The sequence below is a fragment of the Pteropus vampyrus genome, unplaced genomic scaffold (genome assembly GCF_000151845.1).
Source record: "Pteropus vampyrus isolate Shadow unplaced genomic scaffold, Pvam_2.0 Scaffold30, whole genome shotgun sequence".
NCBI classification, from domain to species: Eukaryota; Metazoa; Chordata; class Mammalia; order Chiroptera; family Pteropodidae; genus Pteropus; species Pteropus vampyrus.
The window spans coordinates 12,294,970-12,318,424 of NW_011888811.1; the positions used below are offsets into that span (position 1 = coordinate 12,294,970).

At 40.3% G+C, this 23,455-nt stretch overlaps 1 protein-coding gene across 5 annotated transcripts in view; it reads right to left on the reverse strand.

Moving 5' to 3' along the window:
- Positions 1-23,455, reverse strand: part of GRIA1 (glutamate ionotropic receptor AMPA type subunit 1) — a 302,597-nt gene that overhangs the window by 120,461 nt on the left and 158,681 nt on the right. For all 5 annotated transcript variants that reach the window (XM_011356766.1, XM_011356768.1, XM_011356767.1 and 2 more), the window contains 2 exons: positions 21,339-21,523; positions 16,347-16,400 (listed from right to left, as the gene is read on the reverse strand). In XM_011356766.1, coding sequence (XP_011355068.1) covers positions 16,347-16,400; positions 21,339-21,523 — 239 coding nt within the window. The remainder of the gene's footprint in view (positions 1-16,346; positions 16,401-21,338; positions 21,524-23,455) is intronic.

A 23,455-nucleotide genomic window follows, 5' to 3' on the forward strand; every position in this document is an offset into this window, starting at 1 on the left:
ATCTATGGCCCATTTTACTTTATGACTTTATAAGGTAGACATTATATGTCTGACAAATAAAGAAATAGACAGAATGGGAAAATTGATTTGTACGAAGTCATTCAATGAGTTAGCAGCAGAAAGGGGACCAGAACTAAGGTCTTCTGAAGCTCTTTGCTCACTCACTCACTCACTCACTCACTCACCATTTAACAAATATTTTTGAGAGCCAATAATGCATTATTCTAATACTGAATGAAACAAGTTCCTTCTCTTACATTCTAGTGGGAAAGACAGACAGTAAACTAATAAAGAAGTAAATATATAGCATAGTATATACAGTATAGTCCAGTATAGTATACTATGCAGTAGCAGTAAGTTCTGTAAAGAAAAATAAAGTGGGGGAGGAGGGGGGGAGGAGAGCGATGCCATACTTGGGCAGGCATGACCACGAGGAGCCTCCCTGAGGAGGTGGTGTTAGAACAGGGACCTGAGTGAACAGAAACCTTGTGAGTGAGTTGTGCGGAAGTCTGGGGAAGGACATTCTGAGTGAAGGCTCAGAGGTGGGAGGATGCTTGGCATGTTCCAGAAATAGTAAGGAGGATGGTGTCGCTGTAACAAAGTGAGCGAAAGGAAGAGAGAGTGTGAAATGTGGTCTGAGTGGCCGCCCAAGCCTGGCTCACATACAGCCTTGTGATAACTTCAGTTTCTTTTTAGATATTGAGGGCTCACTGCAGGAATCTGAGCTGGGTTTGTAAAGTTAGTGCCCTTCGGGCTTCATGGCTTGGGGAGCTGCCAAATCCCAGTGAGAGAAATGGGAGAATGAGCAAGGGAAGCAGTTGGGTGGATTGAGGGTAAGGGGGAGACCTGGACTGGCAACAAAGAGCCCAAAGTGCTAGGTCCAGCTCTGCCCGGGGATCTTATGGCACTATCCAAGTCTCTTAATTTCTTATTGACTTGATTTAGTATCCTTATCGAAAAGAGCTAGTCATAAATGACTTCATGGCTCAAAGACACTCCCCCCACCCTTTGCCTTCAAAGTTCTGTGATTCTTTATTATTTGTGTTTCATAAATAAACTAAGCTCAGTCAGAACCCTTGTCCTAACTACTCATTCTGCCTGGAGGCACGCCTTCCCTGGCTGGCTCCGTTCCAGGATCTCGGCTGAAATGCCATCTCTTCAGAGAGATCTTTCCTGACCCCTTATCCGAAGATCCAATTCTTGCCCTGTGGTAGATGCTGTTGGTGCCCTGCTCATTTCTATTCCCCTTTACACCCCAATGTTCCACTTTATAGACAACCTATCTATTACTTCACTCATGTGCGGGAAAGCCAGATGTGTCAGGGAGTTAGTACACCCAGAGCAGCTCTCAACCAATAATGGTTGGGGAGTTAGCAGATAAGTACTCCAGAATCCTCTCCCCTGGGTGGAATAACCCTGAGGTGTGTTCTGTACCATGTCTAGAGGTTCCCTAAGGGATTGCGCTCCTGTAGTCCTCAGGGGTAAGTGTCTTGATTAGGCGCCTTTACGGGCTGTCCCTTCCCTACCTCACTTCCCTGATTCCCTGCTGTTGTTTAGGAGGGCACCCAGAGAAACCACTTGTACTTAAGTCTTTGGCTTAAGACCTGCTTCTGGGATAACCCTATCAAGTCACAACCCGGTCAAGTCAGTTCCTTGTTGCTGCCCTGTTAGAGTTTCTTCAGAGCATTTATCATCTTTTGAGATTATCTCCTTTACTCACTTGTTCCCTTGTCTTCTCTCCTCCCATTGGATTGTCAACTCCGTGAGGGTAACAACCTTTTCTGTTTTGTTCACAAATGTGTCCCAGAACCTGGCACCTAGAGCAATGCCTGGCACAGAGTAGATGTTCGATATGTATTTGAGTGAGTGGATAGAAGCCAGAGACTTTGCTCAAACAGGAATGCTAGTTAGCCTAGGGAAATATGATCTGCAGGCAGCAAATGCCAGTGGATGATTTTCATTGGTTGAAAAGAGAAGCTCAGCTTGGGAACATCTTTTGAGATTAACTTTTCCTATAGCCACAGTTTACCGACTTTCACAGAGGTCTACTAATTTGTACAGTGGTTCTAGCAAGCTGTTAGAACAGATGAAGTCAGAATTAGATACTTATGCCCAATAGGCATTCGAAGACGTTATACTGCCTAAGAGCACAGCCATCTACCACTGATTAAAAGCTAATGCGAAGTTGAGAGATTTCCCATAATTATTAGAGATTTTAAAAAGAACATCTTGTTCATAAAATAACTATTGAGAGAATGAAATGGAAATTATCTCCCTCAGTCAAGTTCTCTCATTTGAAAATCTGTAACAAGCTCCTGGGCATTTTGTACTGACTGCCCCGATCTTGAACATAAAATGGAGGCCAAAGGAAATGACAGAGTTTATTCAAACATAAATGCCACTTGCCTCTGTCACCAGAATTTCTGACTACAAGGTTACTGGAGCCAAAGCTTGCTTACATCTAATCAAACTGATGGGACCCTCTTACTGAACTCTTCCGCTTCCCTAGAAGAAATGGACAAAGAATGATAAAACAAGCTCACATTTGTGATGTTATTAGGTGAAAGACAGAAAATTAGAGAATACCGTGGGGTCAACGCATGTTCATTTAACAGCTGAAAGTGTCCCTCTTATGTAAGGGTTCATGCCGGAATGGTAATCTCGAATCTCTACGATGTCTTTAAGTCACTAAGGAATGAGTGACTTATAGTTACGAACCTTGATTTCCCCATAATGCAAGAAAATGGACTCTTCCAATATAGAAAAGTGTTATTGACTATGAAGGAGAAATAAAGGTGTTAACTATTTGCCCTCCAATAGAAAAGTCAACTCATTCACTCTGTTCTCCTGAGCATGCTCATTAAAAAAGGCTTAATTAAATCATTTTCTTTTTTTCTTTGCCATTTTTATTTAAAAAAAAAAAAAAGCCTTAGGGGGTAATATTTGTTAATTAGTACACTTTTCTTTATCTGCTTTATTATGCTATTAATTATATAATATTGGATTGTATAAGAATGCAACATTGCAAATTATATTCTATTAAAGGTTTAAACTGTGCGGTTTGATCATCACTACTCTCTTTGAGCAATTTTGCCTATTTTATAACATACCCACAAATACTGAGTCCAGTGCTCTGTACACTGTGACTGTTGAATAAAAATCAGATTAACCCATGAGATGCTCCTTTTCACGTTATTCAGTATGAGAACTCAGGTCTCCTAAATCCAGACTCCACTACCCCTGCAGCACTGTACCAGATACTGCTGTTCACAAAGTGACTTCTGTTTCTCATCTAAAATGGGGCTTTGTGATGAGTGAGCTCTTGGAGCTGTTTGGTCACTATGCTTCTGTCTGCTTCTTCGGCATCTCTGTGGCATTTCACACGGTCCCAAGTGTGACTGATGAATGGGTGACATGAGAAGAATGCTCTGCCTCCCATTTTCATTCCCATGCAAATAAACTGGCTGGTGAACTGCAGGCTCTCAGGATAGAGGTCCTTAACAGAGGGATATATCAGAATACCTTAGGGAGCTTTTGAAAAATAGCCACCATGAGGGTTGTCATTCAGTAGCCTGGAAGGGAGACTGGACATCTGTATTTTTACAAAGCTCTAATGTTGATGAATCAAAAATCAGGGTTTAATATATTGAAATTATGAAGACAGTCATTAGAAGAATTCCAAATAATAGCATAACTAACAAACATTAAGAACAAGATGTGGGGAGTAGTCTGAGATGATTCATCATCTTTCTAATGGGGAGTCACAGATGTAAGTAAAGTTAACAAAGCAAGAAAAAGAGACATAGATATGTAGAAGGGTGGAGGGAACCACCAGAATCACGAAACAAAGAAAAGTTTTAAAATAGTTATTCCTAAGAAGCATGAGATTGAAGAGAGCAGGCATTTACTTTTTATTTTATACTCTCTGTAATATTTTTTATTTTTTACCATGTGAATTTATTTTCTTTTTAGTACTATTAAAAAGAATAAAAATAGATCCTCCGATGATTCTGATGTACTTTGCCGGTCAGAAATCATCTGTTAGTTCCCAGAAAGTGGGAGATGGAGTGGCAGCAGCAGAACAGGGAAGAGAAGTAGTTGCATTTGTTGAATCTTTGTTACAGTCTGTTAAGAAAGCCCTGCTTACTTTGTTATCTCTTGGCCTGGACTTAACACTGGTGCTGTTAAATGCTCTACTGAAACACAGGTCCAGAAGCATTGCTCATAAGAATAACAATAATGTAGTTCTAAATTGAAAACTATGTAACTTTATTAACCAGTCACCTCAATAAATTTATTAAAAAATGACAATAATGGCAAAAATGCCACTTCATATGCATTATATAACTTCATCTAAACAACCTTTTGTGAATTATGAAGTTACTGTCATTGAAAAATGAAAAATGAAATAATCAGTCAGCAGTCACCTCTAGATTTATTTTAAGCACTACTCAGGCCCGTATTCTGAGCCACGCATTCTGTTAAATGCTTTATATACATAATCCTATTTAATTTCCCTAAATAAACCTGAGAGGTGAACATACACAGTAGGCACAGGAAGCTTATTTGCATAAATGAGTGAGTGAGTATTCATTTCAATTTCATGTTGAGGACTTATAGTTCAGAGATTTTTGGAAAGTCTCCTGAGATCACAAAGCAAGCAAGGATTCAAACCGTGGTCCAATTATAAAACCCGTCTTCTTCACCAATGTGTTACACTACATTGCCAGTGGAGGAACATATAAACTTAGCTTTAGGATGGTGTGTGCAAGTCGCCCCAGACAAAGTGGGATACAGAACCTCTGACAGTGTGGCTAATACAGTTAAGAACCCAGAACAAATGTCTCATCCTGCTAGAGAGGAGCCTTTCTGTCCAGCTTTCTGTCTTAAAGGAACATTTGTGGGAGAGCACACTAGGTTTCTCTCCTTGACACCAAACTCATTAGGTTAGTTAAATGTTTCCTAAGTCTCTATGTATCCGAAGTCTGTTAGTGCACATCTACCCCACGTCTATACCAGGGATCAGCAGATTGTTTTCATAACAGGCCAGGTCGTGAATATTTTAAACTTTGCAGGCATTCTGATTTCTGTTGTAACTATTCAATTTGGCCATTATAGCATGAAAGCAGCCATAACCAATAGTAAATGAATGAGCATGGCTATATCCCAATAAATCTACTTATGGATATTGAAATTTGAATTTTACATAATTTCACATGGCATAAAATAGCATTCTTCTCATTTTTTCCCCAATAATTTAAGCACATAAAAATCATTTTTAGCTCATGAGCCAAACAAAATCAGGTGGTAATTGGTTTTATCTCATGGGCCACAGTTTATAATGCCTGAAGCAAAGATGTTGGAGTTTAGATCAAACCCCTCATTGTACATATAGAGAAACTGAGGTCTAGATTGGAGACTTGTGGCTTAAGGTTGTAGGGCTGGCTAGAGGACTCCCAAGGATTAGAGTCCGTTTCCCTCATATACTTACTAGAGGAGGTAATACCCTGCTGACCAGCCATTTGAATAGAATGACTGGTAGTAAAAGTGCTCCATTAAGTAAACTAGTTAATATACTCATTCCATGTATCATATGTCAATTATAATTTTCAAAGGAATAGAATGAACAGGCATTTCAAATAATCGTGATATCCTAAAGAGATGTTTAACAGTATAACTACATGAGACATGCTTTCATCTTGCTGTGAAGATTTGGAAAATGTTTTAAGGATCATGACCAGGCTCTGGGCTATCATTATGACTATTAATTATCACATGCACCTGGAAACAAAAGCACCAATTATGTGTGCTTACTGGTTACTTAACCTCTCTGAGGCTCAGTTCTCAAAATGCAGATATAATAAATAGCACCTACAGCATAGAATTGCTGTAAGATTTAAAAGCATACATTTAAGCTCTTAAGAACTGTGTCTGGCACATAGTAATTGCTTAATGAATGCTAGCAATTATTATTATCATTACATTCTCCATCTTCATTATCACTGGGCCAGAAGAGGTTAGGTGTTAGAACTGCTTCAAAACCAGGCACTGGGTCAGGCAAGGCGCCTGAGAGAACAGGAGGCCGGTGTACAGGAGTGCAGCTTTCAAAGAATGAAAAGTTTTATTATCAAAGCCAGATTTCCTTTTTCTCTGCGATTTTTCAAGGGGTCACATTCAAGCTGTTCAACTATCATCATCCTGCTTGTTTGGACACTGTACTTGTCAGGAGGAAAAGGAGCATCCAGCATTGTTAAGAGAAAGAGACCAGGAAGAAGGTTCATTTAACAAGCCCTGGGACCCTGGAAAGAGCACTCCTCCATCTCATCTCCTTGAGATCTAGAAGAGGTAAGATTAGAACAGCTCAAGGAACTTGCCCTTTATACTCTGAGAGGCACAAGTCGAACATGCCAAGTTTCAGATCAATTGTCAGATCAATTTTTATAGGACAGCTCCATAGAGAGGATAGGTATAGGGAAGTGGTTTGAAAGATCTTATTATATTAGAAATGCTTGATTTCTAATTAAGGGGTGATCAACCTAAGAAATAATAGAAAACTAAGAGCCAAGTGAAGGGTATAATTGAATCTCAGAAGGTCTGTCATGGGGAAGAGGTGAAAAGTTTGTTCTCAGAGGCTCTGGCAGGCAGGCCAGAACCAATGAAGGGACAGAGGTATTGGGAGGCAGATTTTGCTAAAATGATAATAATAATCGTAACTATATGCCTAACATATATCAAACCTCTACTATGTAGTAGGTACTATGCTAAGTACTTTCGTTTTATTATCTCATTTAATCCGCATAACAATCTTATGAAGTGGATAGTTATATCATTCTCATTTTGCCAGTTAGAAAACTGAGGCTTAAATGAATGGAGTTGCTTCTGCCCAATATAACAAAGCTTGTGGGGGCAGAGATCTAGTCACAGCAAGTAACAAGACTCTGTGCTTGTTTTCTAACCACTGTACATCCTGCCTCCTGATCACTAGTCCGGTCAGTCTGATTTGTTTATCTCCTGTCCTGCAACGAAGCACTTGGAATGGCAGAGTTTTTAGACTAGGAAGGAATCAGCAGGTGTCCAGGAGACGGGGACATTTGTCCTCAGTGTCTTGAATGTGTGCTCTTTATTTTTCTCTCACTGATTACTGCAGTGGTCTATCTCATCTGTCCTAGAAGACTGTGAGCTCCTAGAGAGCAGGAACCTTGGTCCCCCAGTGTCCACAACACAGTACCTGGAGCAGGCTGATGGCTTAATTCATGCTGCAGAATGAAAGAATAGACAACAATTGTCTTTGCTCACCCTTTTCATGATTTTCTTATAAGCTTCCATCCTGTTACCTCTCAACCTCTCAGCTTTTGTCTTGTGGACTAAAGTCTTTTCATTGATGTTTTTGTGTAGTATATTTGAACTGGGTCATCAATAACAAGTGTCAGAAAAACAGTTTTAAGGGCAACTGCACAAGTTCTGTCCTGTCTTTGAACCTCATGAGCTGTTTGCCGTTAGGCAATGGTCTAATCCTCTCCAGGCATTAGTTTATTGATCTGCAAAATGAGGGCACAGGCTGGATTAGAGATCATTCAAACTGTGATCTGGGTTGCAGGCATTTAGAGGTTACCATCTTGGGTTGGGGGAAGGCGGAAAGTCAGATCCGAGATCCCCACCATCCCTCTTCCACCAAAGCAGCTCTGCTTTTTATCTGTTCTAAATACTGAGGTTCTCCCCAAGATTCCATTTGAAAAGGAGCTTTAAACTAAAAAGTTCGGAAACTTCTGAGCCAGATGATTTCTTTCTTAAGAGCTCTTTCAGCTTTGATCTACAATCCTGTGATCGCACAGGTGTGTGCACATGAATATGAATGTATATGAATTCATGGAATATTCCTGGGCTGAGGACTTAATTGTATCCGCAAATAACCATGTGTCTGTATAGGGGTCTTCACATTTTCCTATTTTAGTCTCTTTAATCAACTGAACCTTTAATGTGTCCTCACCCTCTATAACTCCTGGTAACACACAGGCTGATCTGGTTCCCACCAAGTCAATAAGACATTGTAACTGTGGTTACAACAGCTAAACCGTCGTCTGTATTGGAAAGAAAACATTAGTGTTAACTTATCGAAATATACTTGAAATCAGGGAGGCAGGTTGTGTATTTGTGAACACACACGTGCTGACAAAGCATTGTAAAAGTCAGGTTTCAAAAACCAATTTCTCTCAGTCCAGGGATTTAGAATAAAATGCTGGCACTTGTGGCAGAAAGTTCAGGGACCCCAGACTAGGCTGTCAATACATGAGTGCAGAAAACTACCTGGCCTGGAATTTTTGGTCTTCCAGGGCTTTCCTTCGCATTAACTCTACCCCAACTGACTGCAGTCAGAAGTGACATCTGGCTAGGGCCACTTCAGAGCAAGAGCCAAAGGTCAATTTAAAGTTCAGCCTAGTGTGGGATGAGCCCTTATGGCTGAAGTTCCTGGCAGACTTGAGACCAACAATAGCTTCCTTTTACATGATGAAAACTTTCTTAGCAGGAAAGAATATACCAAGCCCATTTTTGGGATGAAATGCCATCTTAAGCATTTATAGGCCTTGATATGTACTAAGCACCCATTGAATGCTTGGTGAAAAATTAATAAAAGTTCAAACATATGATAAATCTGGAACCTACTGTGAATGGGGAAAGGAATAATCTTGTTCATCATTCATTCATTTACTCATTCACTCATTCATTTGTGAGTGCTCAGTAGTGCCAAGCACATACTAGACAAAAAGATGCAGCAGAGAAAAAGACAGGTGTAGTCCTTGCTTTTGAGTTACTTTAGGTTTAGTGAGAAAGGCCAATTTTACCCAAGTCATTATAGAGCAAGATAAGAAGACCAAATCATGTTCTATGTCATAAGGCTATTGTGAGGATTAATTATATTAATATACATCAAATTCTTAGAACGGTGCCTGACACATCGTAAGTGCTCACTAGAACTCCATGTCTCATGGGCTCCATGGTTTTCCCATTATGTTATTTGCTTTTCTGTCTTAGAAAGAGGGACAAGTAAGGAAATGTGGACCGAACCTTTTTAGTTACACATTACCCGGACTATCAGCCAAAATTGGTGCTAAGAGGTGTGTCCTTCCTACTTTTAAGCTGGTAGTAGCAAGGGCTTCTGTGCTCTGGAAGAAGACTGTAGCCACTGTCTTGCATATCTGAAATGCTCCACTGACCCAGCATGGAAACAGCTATTCCAAATTAGCCAAGGTGCACACAGTTGGCAAGAGCAAAGGATGCAAATACCAAGCGTTTGAGATTAAAGGAGGAGCCTCCTCCTTATAAGGGGAGCCAGCCAGAGTGGTTTGAGATTTTTGTTTGATACCTCTGGACTGCAGAGAGAGGCAGAAAAACTAGAACCAGAAAATGCACATGCGGAAAGTTCCTTTTGATGATTTATTCCTTTTGAGAACCTTTTATCAAATATTGAACAATTGAGACCCTCAAAAAAACAATTTTTTTTTTTTTTTGGCAAATTATACTGAGTCAGTGGCAAAATTAGGACGAGACCCTAGGCTTCTCTTGCACTCACTCTTCTAAAACCTGACATAATTAACTCATTTTATCTTTATCTTGTGAAGCATATTAACATTCCCACCTACAGATGAGGAAATGGAGGTACAGAGAGGTAAAGTGACTTGGCCAAGGTCACACGGATAGTAAGTAGCTGAGTCAGAATTAGAACCCTGGGAGTTTCAGGGAGAAAGGAGTTTATTTCTCAGTTTTGCTCAGTTGTAATACCAAACCTAAGATCTGCAAAGGTTTTTCCAATTTGGGCAGAATGAGCCTCATCTTTAGAATTAGAGAAGTTTGAATTCAAATTCTAGCTTTAGCTATAAGACCTTGGAAAAGTTTCTTTGACAACTTGAACCTCCTTTTTCTCATTCATACAATGGGAACATAATCTCACTTTTCTTGGAAAGACTTTACAGAAACTCTTATGGGTCTCTAGAGTGGATTATCCTATAACATGGTGTATAGTACAAAGAATAACATAGACGTGGCCTTCCCTGATGAAATGCTTGGACCACTTAAAAATTGAGCATCCTTTGAGATCCGGGATTTAGCTTTTTCACCCACTTGCTTCCTCTTTCCTTCCAGAGGCTCTTTGCTATGTCAGCTCTGGTGATCACAGAGCAAACTGTGTGTTGTCACTGTTACAGAGAGTGAGGTGAAAGCAGAGAGAGAGAAGGAAGTCTCTGTGGGAGAGAGGAGGGGAAGCTGGAATAGGACTACATGAGCGAGGAGAAATTCTGAGTCCCTGCTCCATTTCTGCCTATTTCTTCCTCTTACACACACACAGTGGAAATTGAGAGGCAGCAGTGGGAGGAAACGAAGCAACAAGGAACAGAGCAAAAGATTGCTGCAAATCCCAGTCCAGCTCTGCTATTTAATTTCTGAGCGACCTCAAACAGGTTACTGCCTTCCCTTCTCTGGAGCGTGAGTGTCTACATTGTGAAATGGGGGACTGGATGAGGTGAGCTCCTAGGAACTATTGGATTCTTCAAACTAGGGCAAGGCACACTCTTCAGAGGACCACTGGCTGCATATATGCACCGTCATGATCCTTCCCAGACACCCCGCAGACCGCCATGCTCTGGCCATTCAGGTGGCCATTTATGGGGCTTGAATTACTGTCACAGGTTGTGATTTTTCTCTGGCATTCATTATAAAACTTTGTTTACATGTTCTAATCTAACTGGAAGACAAGGCCATGTTGCTTCTAGGACAAAAGTCAAGCTATGTCTTTCTTAGTTCTCACATGAGCCCACAGTAGTGCCAGGCATGTGGACATGCCTGGTCCATGTTTGATGTTTGCGCGTTGACTGTTAGAATCACATCCCGTGAGAAGGGCCTGGGTCCAGACTGAAGGAGCAGCACCAAAGAGCAAGCAGAATGACTGTTCCCAAATGCATGCTGCTTTGTGGAAGACCTGTTCTCCACAGTCCCAAGAGAGCAGGTGGAGCCTGGAGTGATGAGAGGGTGATGCAGGGCAGACTGGGACTCATTGGAGAAAGACTTTAAACTGTCAGAGCCCTTTGAAGGTAGCAAGGGCTGTCTCAGGGGAACAAGTTCCACATCACTGGCTATTATTCAAGCAGGATCCAGATGGAAGGGAAGTGGATCCGAAGCCCTCTTAGTCTCATCTCCATCTAATCATGTGCACGTTCATAACTACATTTATAGTCACACTATTTCTGCTTCTTTTAGTATAGAACCAAGGATTTTGCCTTTGGTGCATGTTATATGGTGGTATGAACGTTATTTCCTGAGAAGTCATTTCACTTATTTGTTCATTCAGTGACTTTTTAAAAAAACCTGTTACCTGCAAACTCACTTTGCCAGGCACAGGGATTTCATCATTGAACAAGGTGGACCCATTCCTTCCTTCAGACACTTATGGACAAATAGGGAGGAAGATATTCTATAATCGTGAATCAGTTGTAGATGAAATTTAGTCTGGGAGGGTGTTAAGGGACCTCGAAGATTGTATCTTGTTCCCAGATATTAAATGAATTCTTTCCTCACTAATAATAATAATGATAATGGCGATGACCATGATTATTATGATAGTAATTATATACATTTACTGAGTGTTTATTTTGGCCAAATGTTACTAAATACACTTTATAATGTATTATCTTTCTTAATTCATGCAATACCCTAGGAGGAGACAGATAGTATCACATCACTCTTTCTGTTTTTTTAACGAGTAAGGCAACGAAAGCTTAGAGAGGGTAGGTAACTTGACTAATGCCACACAGATAATAAGTATAAAGCCAGAATTTAAACTCAGGTCTGTCTGACCCCAGAGCCACTCTTCCCAACTGGTGTACCACCTAACCGGAGGCTGCAGAAACCAGACGTGACTGTGTGTAGTACTGAGAAGGTGGGAAGAGAGATGTAGAAGAAAGTGGGCAAGCTCAGTCTTACAGAAGGTGTAGACAGATTTCTTACCATAAGGGAGCAAGGAGAATAAAGAACAGTTTCTTCTCAGACTGCTAGAGCAGAAGGGCAGCAGCATGGGACTGGAGGTTTGGGTGAGTTGCCACATGGATCAAAACCTCTATCTCTGATATTTCATAGGGGTTAATCTCTAACCATAAGGTGGAAATGACTGGTCTCCAATTCCCCCAGTAAGACCAAGCATGACTTGCCCTTATCGTCTGTCCCTCAGCTACCTTATACATTAGAAATTTTAATTATAATGAAATGCCATCACTGTATAATAGCAAAGCTATCCAATAGGAGTTTGAGAGCCTGAGTTTGAATTCCAGGTCTATAGCTGCAACTGTAGGCAAGATTTAAACTCAGGCCCCCTACCCCTTGTACCTTCCCATAGCTCCCCTGTGCTCAGCAGTCCCATGGCACAGAAGTAAAAACTTAGACTTTGGAGTTCTATAGTCTGGGGTGGAAGGGAGCCCAGCTCCATCACTTTATAAATTTGCGACTTTGGAAAACTTACTAATTTTTTTGAACTTTATTCATCTAAAAAGTAGGGATGATATTATCCACCTCAAGGATTATTGTGAAGGTTTAACAGATACACATTTAAGTATTTATCATAGTGTCTGGTATGTAGCAATTATGCAATGAATTGTTGCAGTTATTGACATCGTTATTATTGTTTTGTTATTTATTAGAGGTTTAAAAATTCTATTTCTGTGGCTCAAGTGGTTTCCCATCAGGTTAGCCTGGTCATCTTATTCTTGTGCCCACATTACTCGGTTTTTGTCAGGTTCCTGACAGCCAAACTCCATTGACTGGGTCTCTGCTTTCCTCCTCTGCGGCTCAGTCACACAACATCTCTGAGCCTTAGTTTTCACATCCGTAAAACGGGTATGATAGCTTCTACTTTGTCTACCTCCTTAGGAATATTGCGATGTTCAAAACCCAGTGGTGTGATTAATGTGAATATGTCACACAAGCTATAACGTGGTATGAAAATGGGAGGAATTGCTGTTACTATTGTTATAAACTCCCGTGAGGTGTGATATGGTCCACTTTGAAAGACAACCAACACCTTCACTGTTTCTCAAACAGGGAACTAGTGGACCGTTTATAAATTCTCAAAGCTCTGCTAGTTCTCAACAAGAAGTTTTAAATGTTGTGCTTTTTTTATTTCAGTGAAACTCTAATCATCAACATCAATAATCTGGTCATTTGTCCCATGATTTGAGTATTCATGTTTGCAGTTCCAGTGACACCAAAGCATTGAACTGTTAGCTTAGTATTTCCCAAACTGGCTCTGCAGATTCATTGTTGGGGCCCACAGGCCCTCTCTTTTGAGAAACACTAGTTTGGTATAAGGGTTGCTGTTGATGCATCCTGAATATAAGAAGTATAACTCTGGAGGTCTCTGGCTGGTAGATGTCCGCTTTCACTATAATCTCAGAGCAGGGAGTGAACGTAGAGTCAGTGCTGGGGTTTGAAGGACTGACAGCCAGACCAGATAGCTTGATCCTCCAGTGGGCTCTAGGACCCAGAGGCTTGTTTAAGAAATAATGGCATAGCTTTCCAAGTTCTGCATGGTTCGAGTTCACTTTATGGACCTACCCATGCTATGGAACTGTAAATACATCTATCCTATCATATATAAAATATGAATACACATATAAACATACGTATGTATGTGCATATGTACATGCTCACAATTTATGATGTATAGATAGATAGATTCAGTATATGAAGTAAGAATTCCCCACCCATGTAGGACACTTCCAATTTTTCAAAGCATGGTGGCATTCAACAGCATAGTTAGTTGTCCCAATGACACTATGAGCATGTGGAGCAGGAACTATTATTCCCAACTGATAGATGAGGAAACAAAGAGGCGGAAAGTCACCCGACATTGCACAGCTGGCTAAGGGGTGGTGTGTGGACAAACAGCAGTGGTTTTTTGTTTTTGTTTTTTTTTGTTTATTTGTTTGTTTTCTTACTCCCTGTCCATAAAGCTCTCCTCTCTGACCAACCCCATCCCGGTCCCATCTCCTTCCCGTCTCTCTTCCTTCAGGCAGAGCTTCAGAGCCGCTTATTTCAATTGCTCCAAAGTGATCTGTTAGAAGAATGCCGTTGGTTACTTTGAAGCTAGTGCATTCTGACGGGAACAGAAAGAAATGCAAAATAAAAGTGAAGCTTCTTCTTTTGTTAAACCTTTCAAAAGCTTCTTTGGTTTCTAACTCTATAATTACACCCTAATCACAAATACTTCGAAGGAGGAGGTCAGTTCCATGCAGCAGCAGGCTAATTATGTGGCGGAATTTCTAAAAATTATCATCTTATGAATTGTGTGATTCCTCTGAAGGGGGAAGAAAAACATATACTACATGCTCGACTATGTTTCAAACTGAATTAATTAGTAATTTGAAGCCTAATTATCAACTAATCTATTGGAACATGCAAGTCTCTTGTATTTAGATGGTATATGCAATTTGCATCCTATTAGCTGGCAGTTGTAAGAATTTGAGAGCTCATTAGGTCAGAAGAAGAATGCAGATCAGAAGGATACAGAAACCCAAGGCGCTGACTTGGTGATGCTGTGACCGAGAGGTCACTGGGCAATGGATGGAGGCTGGTGATGTAATTACCTGGGACCTTTAGGTGGCTCTGAGGCCGCCGATGTGTAATTATGCATGCCATGACCCTTGTTCTCTGTGCTCTCAAGCAGCAGGGTGCCCACACTGTCTGCACTAAGATGTCCTGGAAGAGGCATTGGATGCTGCCTGCTCACTGCGGTGCTAGGCCTAGCACTATCGTGGACTTGCTCTGTGACCCTAGCCAAGTCACATCATGTTGCTGGTTCTGTTTTCCTACAAGCAAAGGAGACTTAGATGGAGTTGACTTTCCAAGACCCCTCTAGTACTAAGGATCTGGGTGGGCTTTGAGAGATGTCAAGGATTTTCTTCATTACAAAGTCAGAAATTCCATCCTTGTAATTGTTTTTTTAGGGGTAGACTCTTGGTTTCCTAAAAGCCTCTGAACAGCCATTCCCCCACCCCATTTAAAGTGCAAATACCTCTGAGAATAATACATATTTAGTCATTAATAGCCAGGTCTAAATTAACCTATCTCAGTAAGCCTTTTTGATTTCCAGGCTTGAGCCTGAAGTATTGGGACAGCTAAGGCAAGGATTGATCGAAGGGGAAAGAAGGTTTAGGCAGGGATCTGTCTAAAGATGGAGAACAGGGCAGAAAGAAACACAGACCTTAAGGTTTAGGCAGGATGTTTCGGTCCTATTTTTAGATCCTGTTATTTTGACTTTTCCATATTACATACACCCAGAACCTATGCCTTTGTTATACTAATGACTTTTATTCCAAAAATAAGTTGAAAATCTCAATCTTTTGTTCAATTAATAATTAATATTACTCATAGAAGTAATCAACACAAAATGACATGGTTAAAACTGAACATGATATAATTTGTTATAGATAAAAAGCTAAAAGTCACATCTTAATGGAAGCACAGAAATTTGTAAGCCAGGATAAAAAGCAAGCTTTGTAGAAAAATTTCCATTAAGTGAATCTGAAAATTGCTCACACTTTGACATGACAAAACTTATTTATAAAATATTTTAATAAATATAAAAATCTAGTATTAATTCGATGAGAGATACAGCTGCTTTGGAAAACAATTTTGGAATTCCTCAACATATTAAACATAGAGTTACCATATAATCCAGCAATTCCACTCCTAGGTGTATACTCAATAGAAAAACTTGTGCACAAACATTTATAGCAGTGTTATTCATAATAGTCCAAAAGTGAAGACAATTCAAATGTCTATCAACCAATGAATGGATAAACAAAATGTGGTACATCCATATAATGGACTATTAGTTTGGAAGTAAAAGGAATGGAATACTGGTACATGTTACAGCATGGATGAACCTTGACAACCTTATGCTAAATGAAAGAAGCCAGTTACAAAGGCCGACATATTGTATGATTCCATTTACATGCAATGTTCAGAACAGGTAAGTGATTGAGATAGAAAGTAGATTAGTGGTGCTTGGAGCACGGTGGGAGTGATAGCTAATGGGTATTAGGTTTCTTTTTTTGGATTGTGTTGACGGTTTCACAATTCTGTGGTCAAGTGCATGGCATATAAATTACATAGCAATAAAGCTCTTTAAAATATGGGACCAAATATGGAAAAGGTAAACTTGGTACTGCCAGGACTCAGTATTGTAGCTTTGAATTGCCCCTTTCACCCATGCAATTCCCATCAGCCAGGGACCACAGAAGAAAGCTAGGGCCCCAAACACAGAAAGACCCATAAACTGAGAGCCTGCAGTGTGCTCTACTCACCAGATTTGCAAGAATGTAGTGGTAGCCGATGCCATTCTTCTCCAGCTTTATAATCTGCAAAACACATGAGAGGGGAGTCCTTAATCACATAAGCAGTTAAAGCCACAACAGCAATAATGATAGGAACTAACACTGATTGAGTACTTACAATGTGCCTTGCCCTATCCTAAGTACTCCAACTACAATATCACAATCATCCAACCATGGTGGCATTGTTGAGATCCTCATTTTACACATGAGAAATGGAGGCATGAGAGGTTAAATAGATTCCCTAAGGTTACGCGGCCATTAAGTGGCCGATGCAGGATTTGAAATAAGTTCTGTCTGATTTTAGGGGTGGGGCAGTGTTATCATAATGCCAAGGACATGGCTGAAATGCTCACTTCTCTCCTCTCATAAAGTCTTCCCCAATGTGTGGAGATTCTTCCCTGGTGGGACTCTTATTCTGCGTTGAATTCCTTGCCACTGTCATGGTAATATCTTCTGCTTGGAGGGACAGATGAGTGGATGAGTGGATGGATAGTCAACTGGGTAAATGGATGATTCCACCCGAGTTCTTGATCTTTAACTCCTTGCATAAACCATATTCAGATGCAGTTATTTCCCTGAATTTTGTGCTTTCTTCCCTAAACCAGTTAGATATTCAGTCATTAATGGGCCACTCAACCCAGATTGAAGGGAATGTCAGAATCACCTGGTCCAACCCCTCACTGCACAGATGATTTTCCCAGATTCCTCATCAGTCTCTTTGCAAGGTCAGGACAGCGTCAGAGTCTTGTGAGCCTTTCTATATGATTGGCCTGATGACAGTTAATCATTAAAAACCAGGGTCTCCAAACATCCCTCCATCCTGAAAGTGCGGACTATCCCAAATTATTGTGGGGAGGAAAAATCTGGAACTACTCACAGGTTTGCTTGGGTAGGCAGACATATCACCCGAGGAACAGCTAAGACCTTAGGCCTTGTTTTAGCCCTAGATCTGCCTGCAAGTTAACTTTGTCTTTGTCTTTATTATTATTTTTTTAATCATCAAATTGGGGTTAGTACATCCCAATTAGTGCCTCTTCCCCTGCACTGTTGCAATGAGGCATAAAACATATGAGAGGTACTTGGGCTTCTTCTCTAACTGAATAAATTTTCAAGGTTATTAAAATCCACATTCAGACATCTACTTAATTGGATGTATGTGCATAGCGACTCGTATATTTTTTTAATGTAGGGAATAATTAAATGCAAGTGCACACAATGAATGCCCCCAAACAGTGGTTAGATTGTGAAATTCCAGACCATGGAGCTCAAATGCTATTGGGATGATAGTTTTATTAATAACTCTTCATTACTTTTTCATCTTCTTGTCAAACGGTTTGCTGCCCTTTCAACAATGAGATACCTTTATCAAAAGCCTATTTGGATTCTAATAAATACAAAACGGCAAATAAAAGATATTTCAAAACCCACCACATTCAGGGAGTGAATAACTATAGTCTCTGCAAAATGAAATTACAGGTCAAAAACATAGGAAGCTGATGATAATTGATTATTTGTGACCAATAAAAGTTAGCAAATTCATATGGTTTATCCTAATACCAACCTTCCCACCCTTTTACTCACTTCCCTACTCATTGGCATATCCTCCTTTCTCTCCTGCCTACCTTTCACAAACATTTATGAAGTGCTTACTATGTACAAGCACTGTGCTGGGGATTTAGTGTAAAGTGAAACAAGTATGGTACTTGTCCTCCTGGAGGTCACAGTTTACTATGAAGAGACCCAGACTAAACAGATAAAGAGAGAAATACACACAGAGTTACAGAATGAGAGAGTCATCATAAAGGCAATGCACAATTTTGCTTGGGGCCCATTGCCTCACTGACCCCATTCCTTCAAAGCTCATTTCTGCTGGATAGCCTTAATTCACATCTTTGTGTCAGGAATGTAGTTTTTCTTCTCTCTGATTGTTCATAAGCTTTATGGCTGAGCTCTAATCCCAACTACTCTGTAAAGCCTTCTATGATTAATTAATCCAATCAACAAATATTTATTGAACATGGGTATATGCCAAGCACTATGCTATGAATGAGTGAGGCAAGATCCCTATGTTCTCACTGAGCTGAGCTGACATTTTAGTAGGGAGCCAGATGGTAAACATATAAATAGGTAAATGAACAAAAGATTTCATCAGGTGAGAAGCGCTCTGAAAACAATAAAACAGGGTAATGTGATGGATGGCTTGGTCCAGGTCTTTTTCATCTCTAACTCATTCTGAACTTAATGACTGTACTTTATAATTTGGTGTCTTATATATTGATAAAGCATTATATTCTAATAACCCTGCTCCCTGATCATAAACCTTCACTCCCTTTACACTATTTATACAATAAACCCTAAACTCTTTCGAATGGTTTCTAAGGACAGTCACAATCATGTGTTCATCTTCCTGTCATTGTCTCCCAGTTAAGACACTCAGCATCCTCCACTGGGATGCTAAGCCATCTGTGAATCTCTGCCCTAACATGCCCTCTAGGCTTCCCTCTATGCTCTTTTCTCTTGCTTAAAATCTCCTATTCAGCCAATGGCGACCTGTACATATCCAGACCCTTCTCACATTCGGGTTGTTTCTTGGAGTCTTCATTGATTCCCTATTCTTTCTATTCACTCAGAAAACATTTATGGAATGCCTCCTAGTGCTTCACACTGTTCAAAGCACTGTAGATACAGCAGGGAAAAAACAAAACAAAACAAAATTCCTCCTCTCATGGAGCTTATATTCTAGTCGGGGTCCTGGAGACAGAGACAGGCAATTGACTCTTGATTTGGAATGTGAATCACTGCTTCCCTCCTTAAGTAGAGCACTGTATGAGACTGAAAAGATCCCAATTGCCAAGTGTTGGAGAGTTTAGAATGATGCCAAGATGTCAGACTGCAAGTCAGTAGATGTGAATTCTGGACTCATCATTGTCACTAACTAGTTGTCTGAACCCATGGCCAACCATTCACCCGGTCTGACCATCATTTATCCTGCCTGTAAAATGTGAGTGCAGGTGGTAAATCAAGTTATCTGTAAGATCCTTTCAACTCTTTGGTCTTATGTTCCAGAATAGAAGAATCCAACAATTTGGAAAGTTAATATACTACAATTTAAAATACCCACACAAACAGTCAATTCCTTACAAAATACAAGTTTGTCTTTTGGCAGAGGTGGAGGTAAGGCTGAAAAGTTGCATTTTTAAGAGGCTGGGCCCTGTAGCCAGACCAAGCTGCATTTGACTTCCTATTTTTCTTACCTGCTTGTTGCGAGTGTTTGGGCAAGTATAACCCCTTGTTTCTTCACTTACGAAATAAGGGAATTGATAGGAGCTGTTTCATAGAGTTGATATGAGGATGAAGTGGGATTATGTGTAGAAAGGGCTTGGCATAGCGTCTGGTATATGGCAAGCACTCAGAAAATAGTAGTAATGGCCTGTTATCTCTACTAAAGAACAATATAGGACAAATCATCAGTCTATTAAGAATCCTTAATTATTATTCAGCACTTTCTCCACCTCCATCTCATCTAACGTTTTATTAGCTTTTTAGAACAGGGGCCTTTATTACTATTTTACAGATGAGGACACTGGAGGGAGTGACTCAAGAAGCCAGTACTAGTTAGCACTATGAATAGCAAAAATAGGCTAATGCTTACATATATTGCTTTCTGTTGGGCAAGCTCTGTTCTAACTGCTTTACATGTATAGATTCTTTTAATGTTCACAGGAGCACCCTGAAGGAAGCTGCTATTATTATTATTATTATTATTATTATTATCATTACTACTACTACTACTACTACTACTACTACTACTACCCATTTTACAGATCAGGAACCTGAGATGTACAAAGATTAAAACCTCGGCCCAAGGATGCAGAGCTAGTAAATCCTAGAGCTGGGGTTTGAATCCCAGCCTCTCTGACTTCTGGGTCTCTGCTCTTAACCATTACCCTGTACTGTCTCACTTAAGTAGAATTCAGACCCTCTGACTCCAGTCCAGACAACTCCCTTCTCAAAGGAAACTGTTTTTGCTGGTTTATCTTTCTGAGAGGGGAGGGCAGATCCACACATTGCAAAGTGGAACACAGAGTTAATGCCTTAGAGAATCCCTGACTTTCAAAATCTCTCCTGTTCTGCTGCTGAGACCACTAAGTGATTGCTGAGCTGTGTATTAAGATCCCCTGTGGAGGCCACAGGGGTCTGCAGGGCCATTAACAAGCTTTGTCATATTGTCAAGTACCTACAACTACCATCTTTAGTTAGATAGCACTGTTCAAAAATGGTAGCAAAAATCTACTTCCTTGCTAGCTCGTCCACATACACACGTGTAATTTAAAAAGATGAGTGATCCACAGAAAGGCCTGCTACTTCTGTGGTGGGGACACACTTTAGTTCTGAGAAGTGTTGGAGCCACAGCTTCACAAGGCTTGGCCACAAACTGTTGAGGTTACAGTACCCTTTCATACAATGTACGGTCAATTGATCTCTCAGACCCATGAGTGTGTTCAAGGAAACAGTAGAAAGGGAGGGTCCTGCTGCCTCCTTAGACGCTTAAAACAGGTCAGTGGGCCAAATGAATGAGATGCCAAATGCTAGATCAGTGAGTGACAGAACCCAGAGCTGAATGAGGGAACCTGGCTCTACAGGCTGTGTTCCTAATGCAGTAGTGCTCCACAAATTCTAGGATACAGTGTAATTTGCTTTTTAACAATAAAGGGAAACACCGGAAGTAAGTCTTTTGTCAACTGATCTGGGAACAATTTGTAGCCCTATGTCAAGGCTCCCATTGTTTGTGCTATTTCATAAAATTTCAGAGTTAAATTTTATGAATCACAGAATGTGAGAAGGAAGGCATCTGGCCTCTTATAGTCAAGAAGTCTCGTTGTAATAGCCAAGGCAAATGATCACCCAGATCCCTCTTGAACTATGTCCCACAGCTACCAGAGGCTTTGCAGAGCTCACTACCTGGCCCAAGATAGCATTGAGGCGTTCTGATTCACAGTCCACCACCACTAGCCGCTCCTTTTTCTTCTCCAGGTCTTGAAAGAGCATCCGGTATCCCTCCTCTGTGGTTGTCAAAATGTTGACTGCTGTCACCTGCCAGTTCTTCTCAGCAGCTGTGTCCAGGACTTTCTGCAGGACGGACAAACCTGGAAGTCGGGTGAGTAGGACAGAGAAGTGGCAATCAGGATACACAGGCATTTACTAACTGCTTACTAAATGTGCCAATGTGATATCTAAACTGTCAATCAAATTCATGAATGGTCAATACATCTTAGCACCTAATACTTTTGCCTCTCATGCAGTATGCATTCAATCAATGTGTACTGAATTCAACTACTGCCTTCTACTTTGTAGCTAAATGATAGAGGAGCCCATTACTTAATGCTGCTTTGTTTCATCTTTGAGATATAGATGGTGTATTAGTTTCCTACTGCTGCTGTAACAAATTACTACAAATTTAGTGGCTTAAAACAACACACATTTATCATCTTATACTTCTTGAGTTCAGATGTTTGAAATGAATCATCCTGGGTTAAAATCAAGGTGTCAGCAGGGATGTGTTACTTTCTGGAGGTTCTAGGGGAGAAAGTTTTCATGCCTTTCCAGCATCTAGAGGATGTTGGCATTTCTTGGTTTATGTCCCCTTCCATCTTCAAAATCATCAGTAACTGGTCAAGTCTTTTTCACATCACACTCCGACACTGACTCTTCTGCCTTCAACTTCTACATTTAAGGACTCATGTGATTACATTGGGCCCAGACAAATAATCCAGGATAATCTTTCTATTTTAAAGTCAGTTGATTAACAAACTCAATTCCATTTATAACCTTAATCCCTCTTGCCATTTAATATAATATATTCACAGGTTTCAGAAATTAGGACATGGATATCTTTGGGAGGGAGTTGGGGCCTGCCTCAGATGGCTATTTCACTCTTGCATTATTAATCAACTTTTTGTACATACATGGTTTCTGTCTCCCAGTAATTCAGCTAATCCCTCCATCAGTAACCACCAGGGTGCCTAGCCTCAAGAATCATCTATAGATTATTTTGTTATGGTTTCTTATCTTTGTTTCTTTTTCAGTACAAGTTGTTTCAGTATAGCACTAAAAGTTTACTGTGTTGTCTAGCACTGTTCTACTAGCTTTTCTGTCTCCAGTTCACTTAATCCTGTGAGGTAGTTACCATTATTATCCCTGTTTCACAAATGTAGAAATTGAGGCTCAGAGAGATTTAGTCATTGGCCCAAGATCACACAGCTAGCAAATGGCAGAGCTTGGGGCTCAGAGTTCTGAGGTAGGCAAATGAAACATTTTTAAGAGAGTGGGTGCTTTTGCTGACCCCAAAGATGATCCTCTGTAATTGAAGTTACATTTTTCTGGCTATGCCACTTCTAGGATTCAAGTTTCATGATGTCACAAAAAGATTGGGGAAATAATCCAGAAATGCTTTATGTCTATGGACTTTATGTCTATGAAACAGCCCTTGTGCAGGTGATCCTCACAATGGCTGCTGTCTGAGAAGGAAAATCATCAAACTAAGGAGAGGAAAGAGAAAAATCTAAGAAAATAGAGTGCTTCTGGTCTCTCCTTCTCATCTGAATAATGCCTGCCTAACTCTTCCTTTAAAACCATTTCCCAAGCTACTCTCCTACTCAAAGTCTTCAAAGCCTTCCTACAGGCAACCCCCTAAAAAATCTTCCTTTTGCATATGGAAAACTCCTCTCCCTCAGTTTTCAGACCTTACATGGTCCATTTATTTATTTATATATACCAATAATGACTAAGTTCTTATAGGACTAAGTTCTTAAGTTCTTTAGTGTACACAGGGAAGGTAGGGCAGTATAATACAACTGCCACAGGAGTTAGAGAAAAGGGCAGAGTTCCCATTTAGAAATCAGGGAATAGAGAAAGTAGTGTCTGAGCAGGCCGTAAAAGAGAGGAAGGATTCATATATGTAGATCCGAGAAGGGAAATGCATTCCAGAAAACAGGAACAGCATGAATAAAGATGCAAAGAAAAAAGTATAGAAAATACTTGGGAAATGTAATATAAAATTAAAAATTTACATGGAGGCA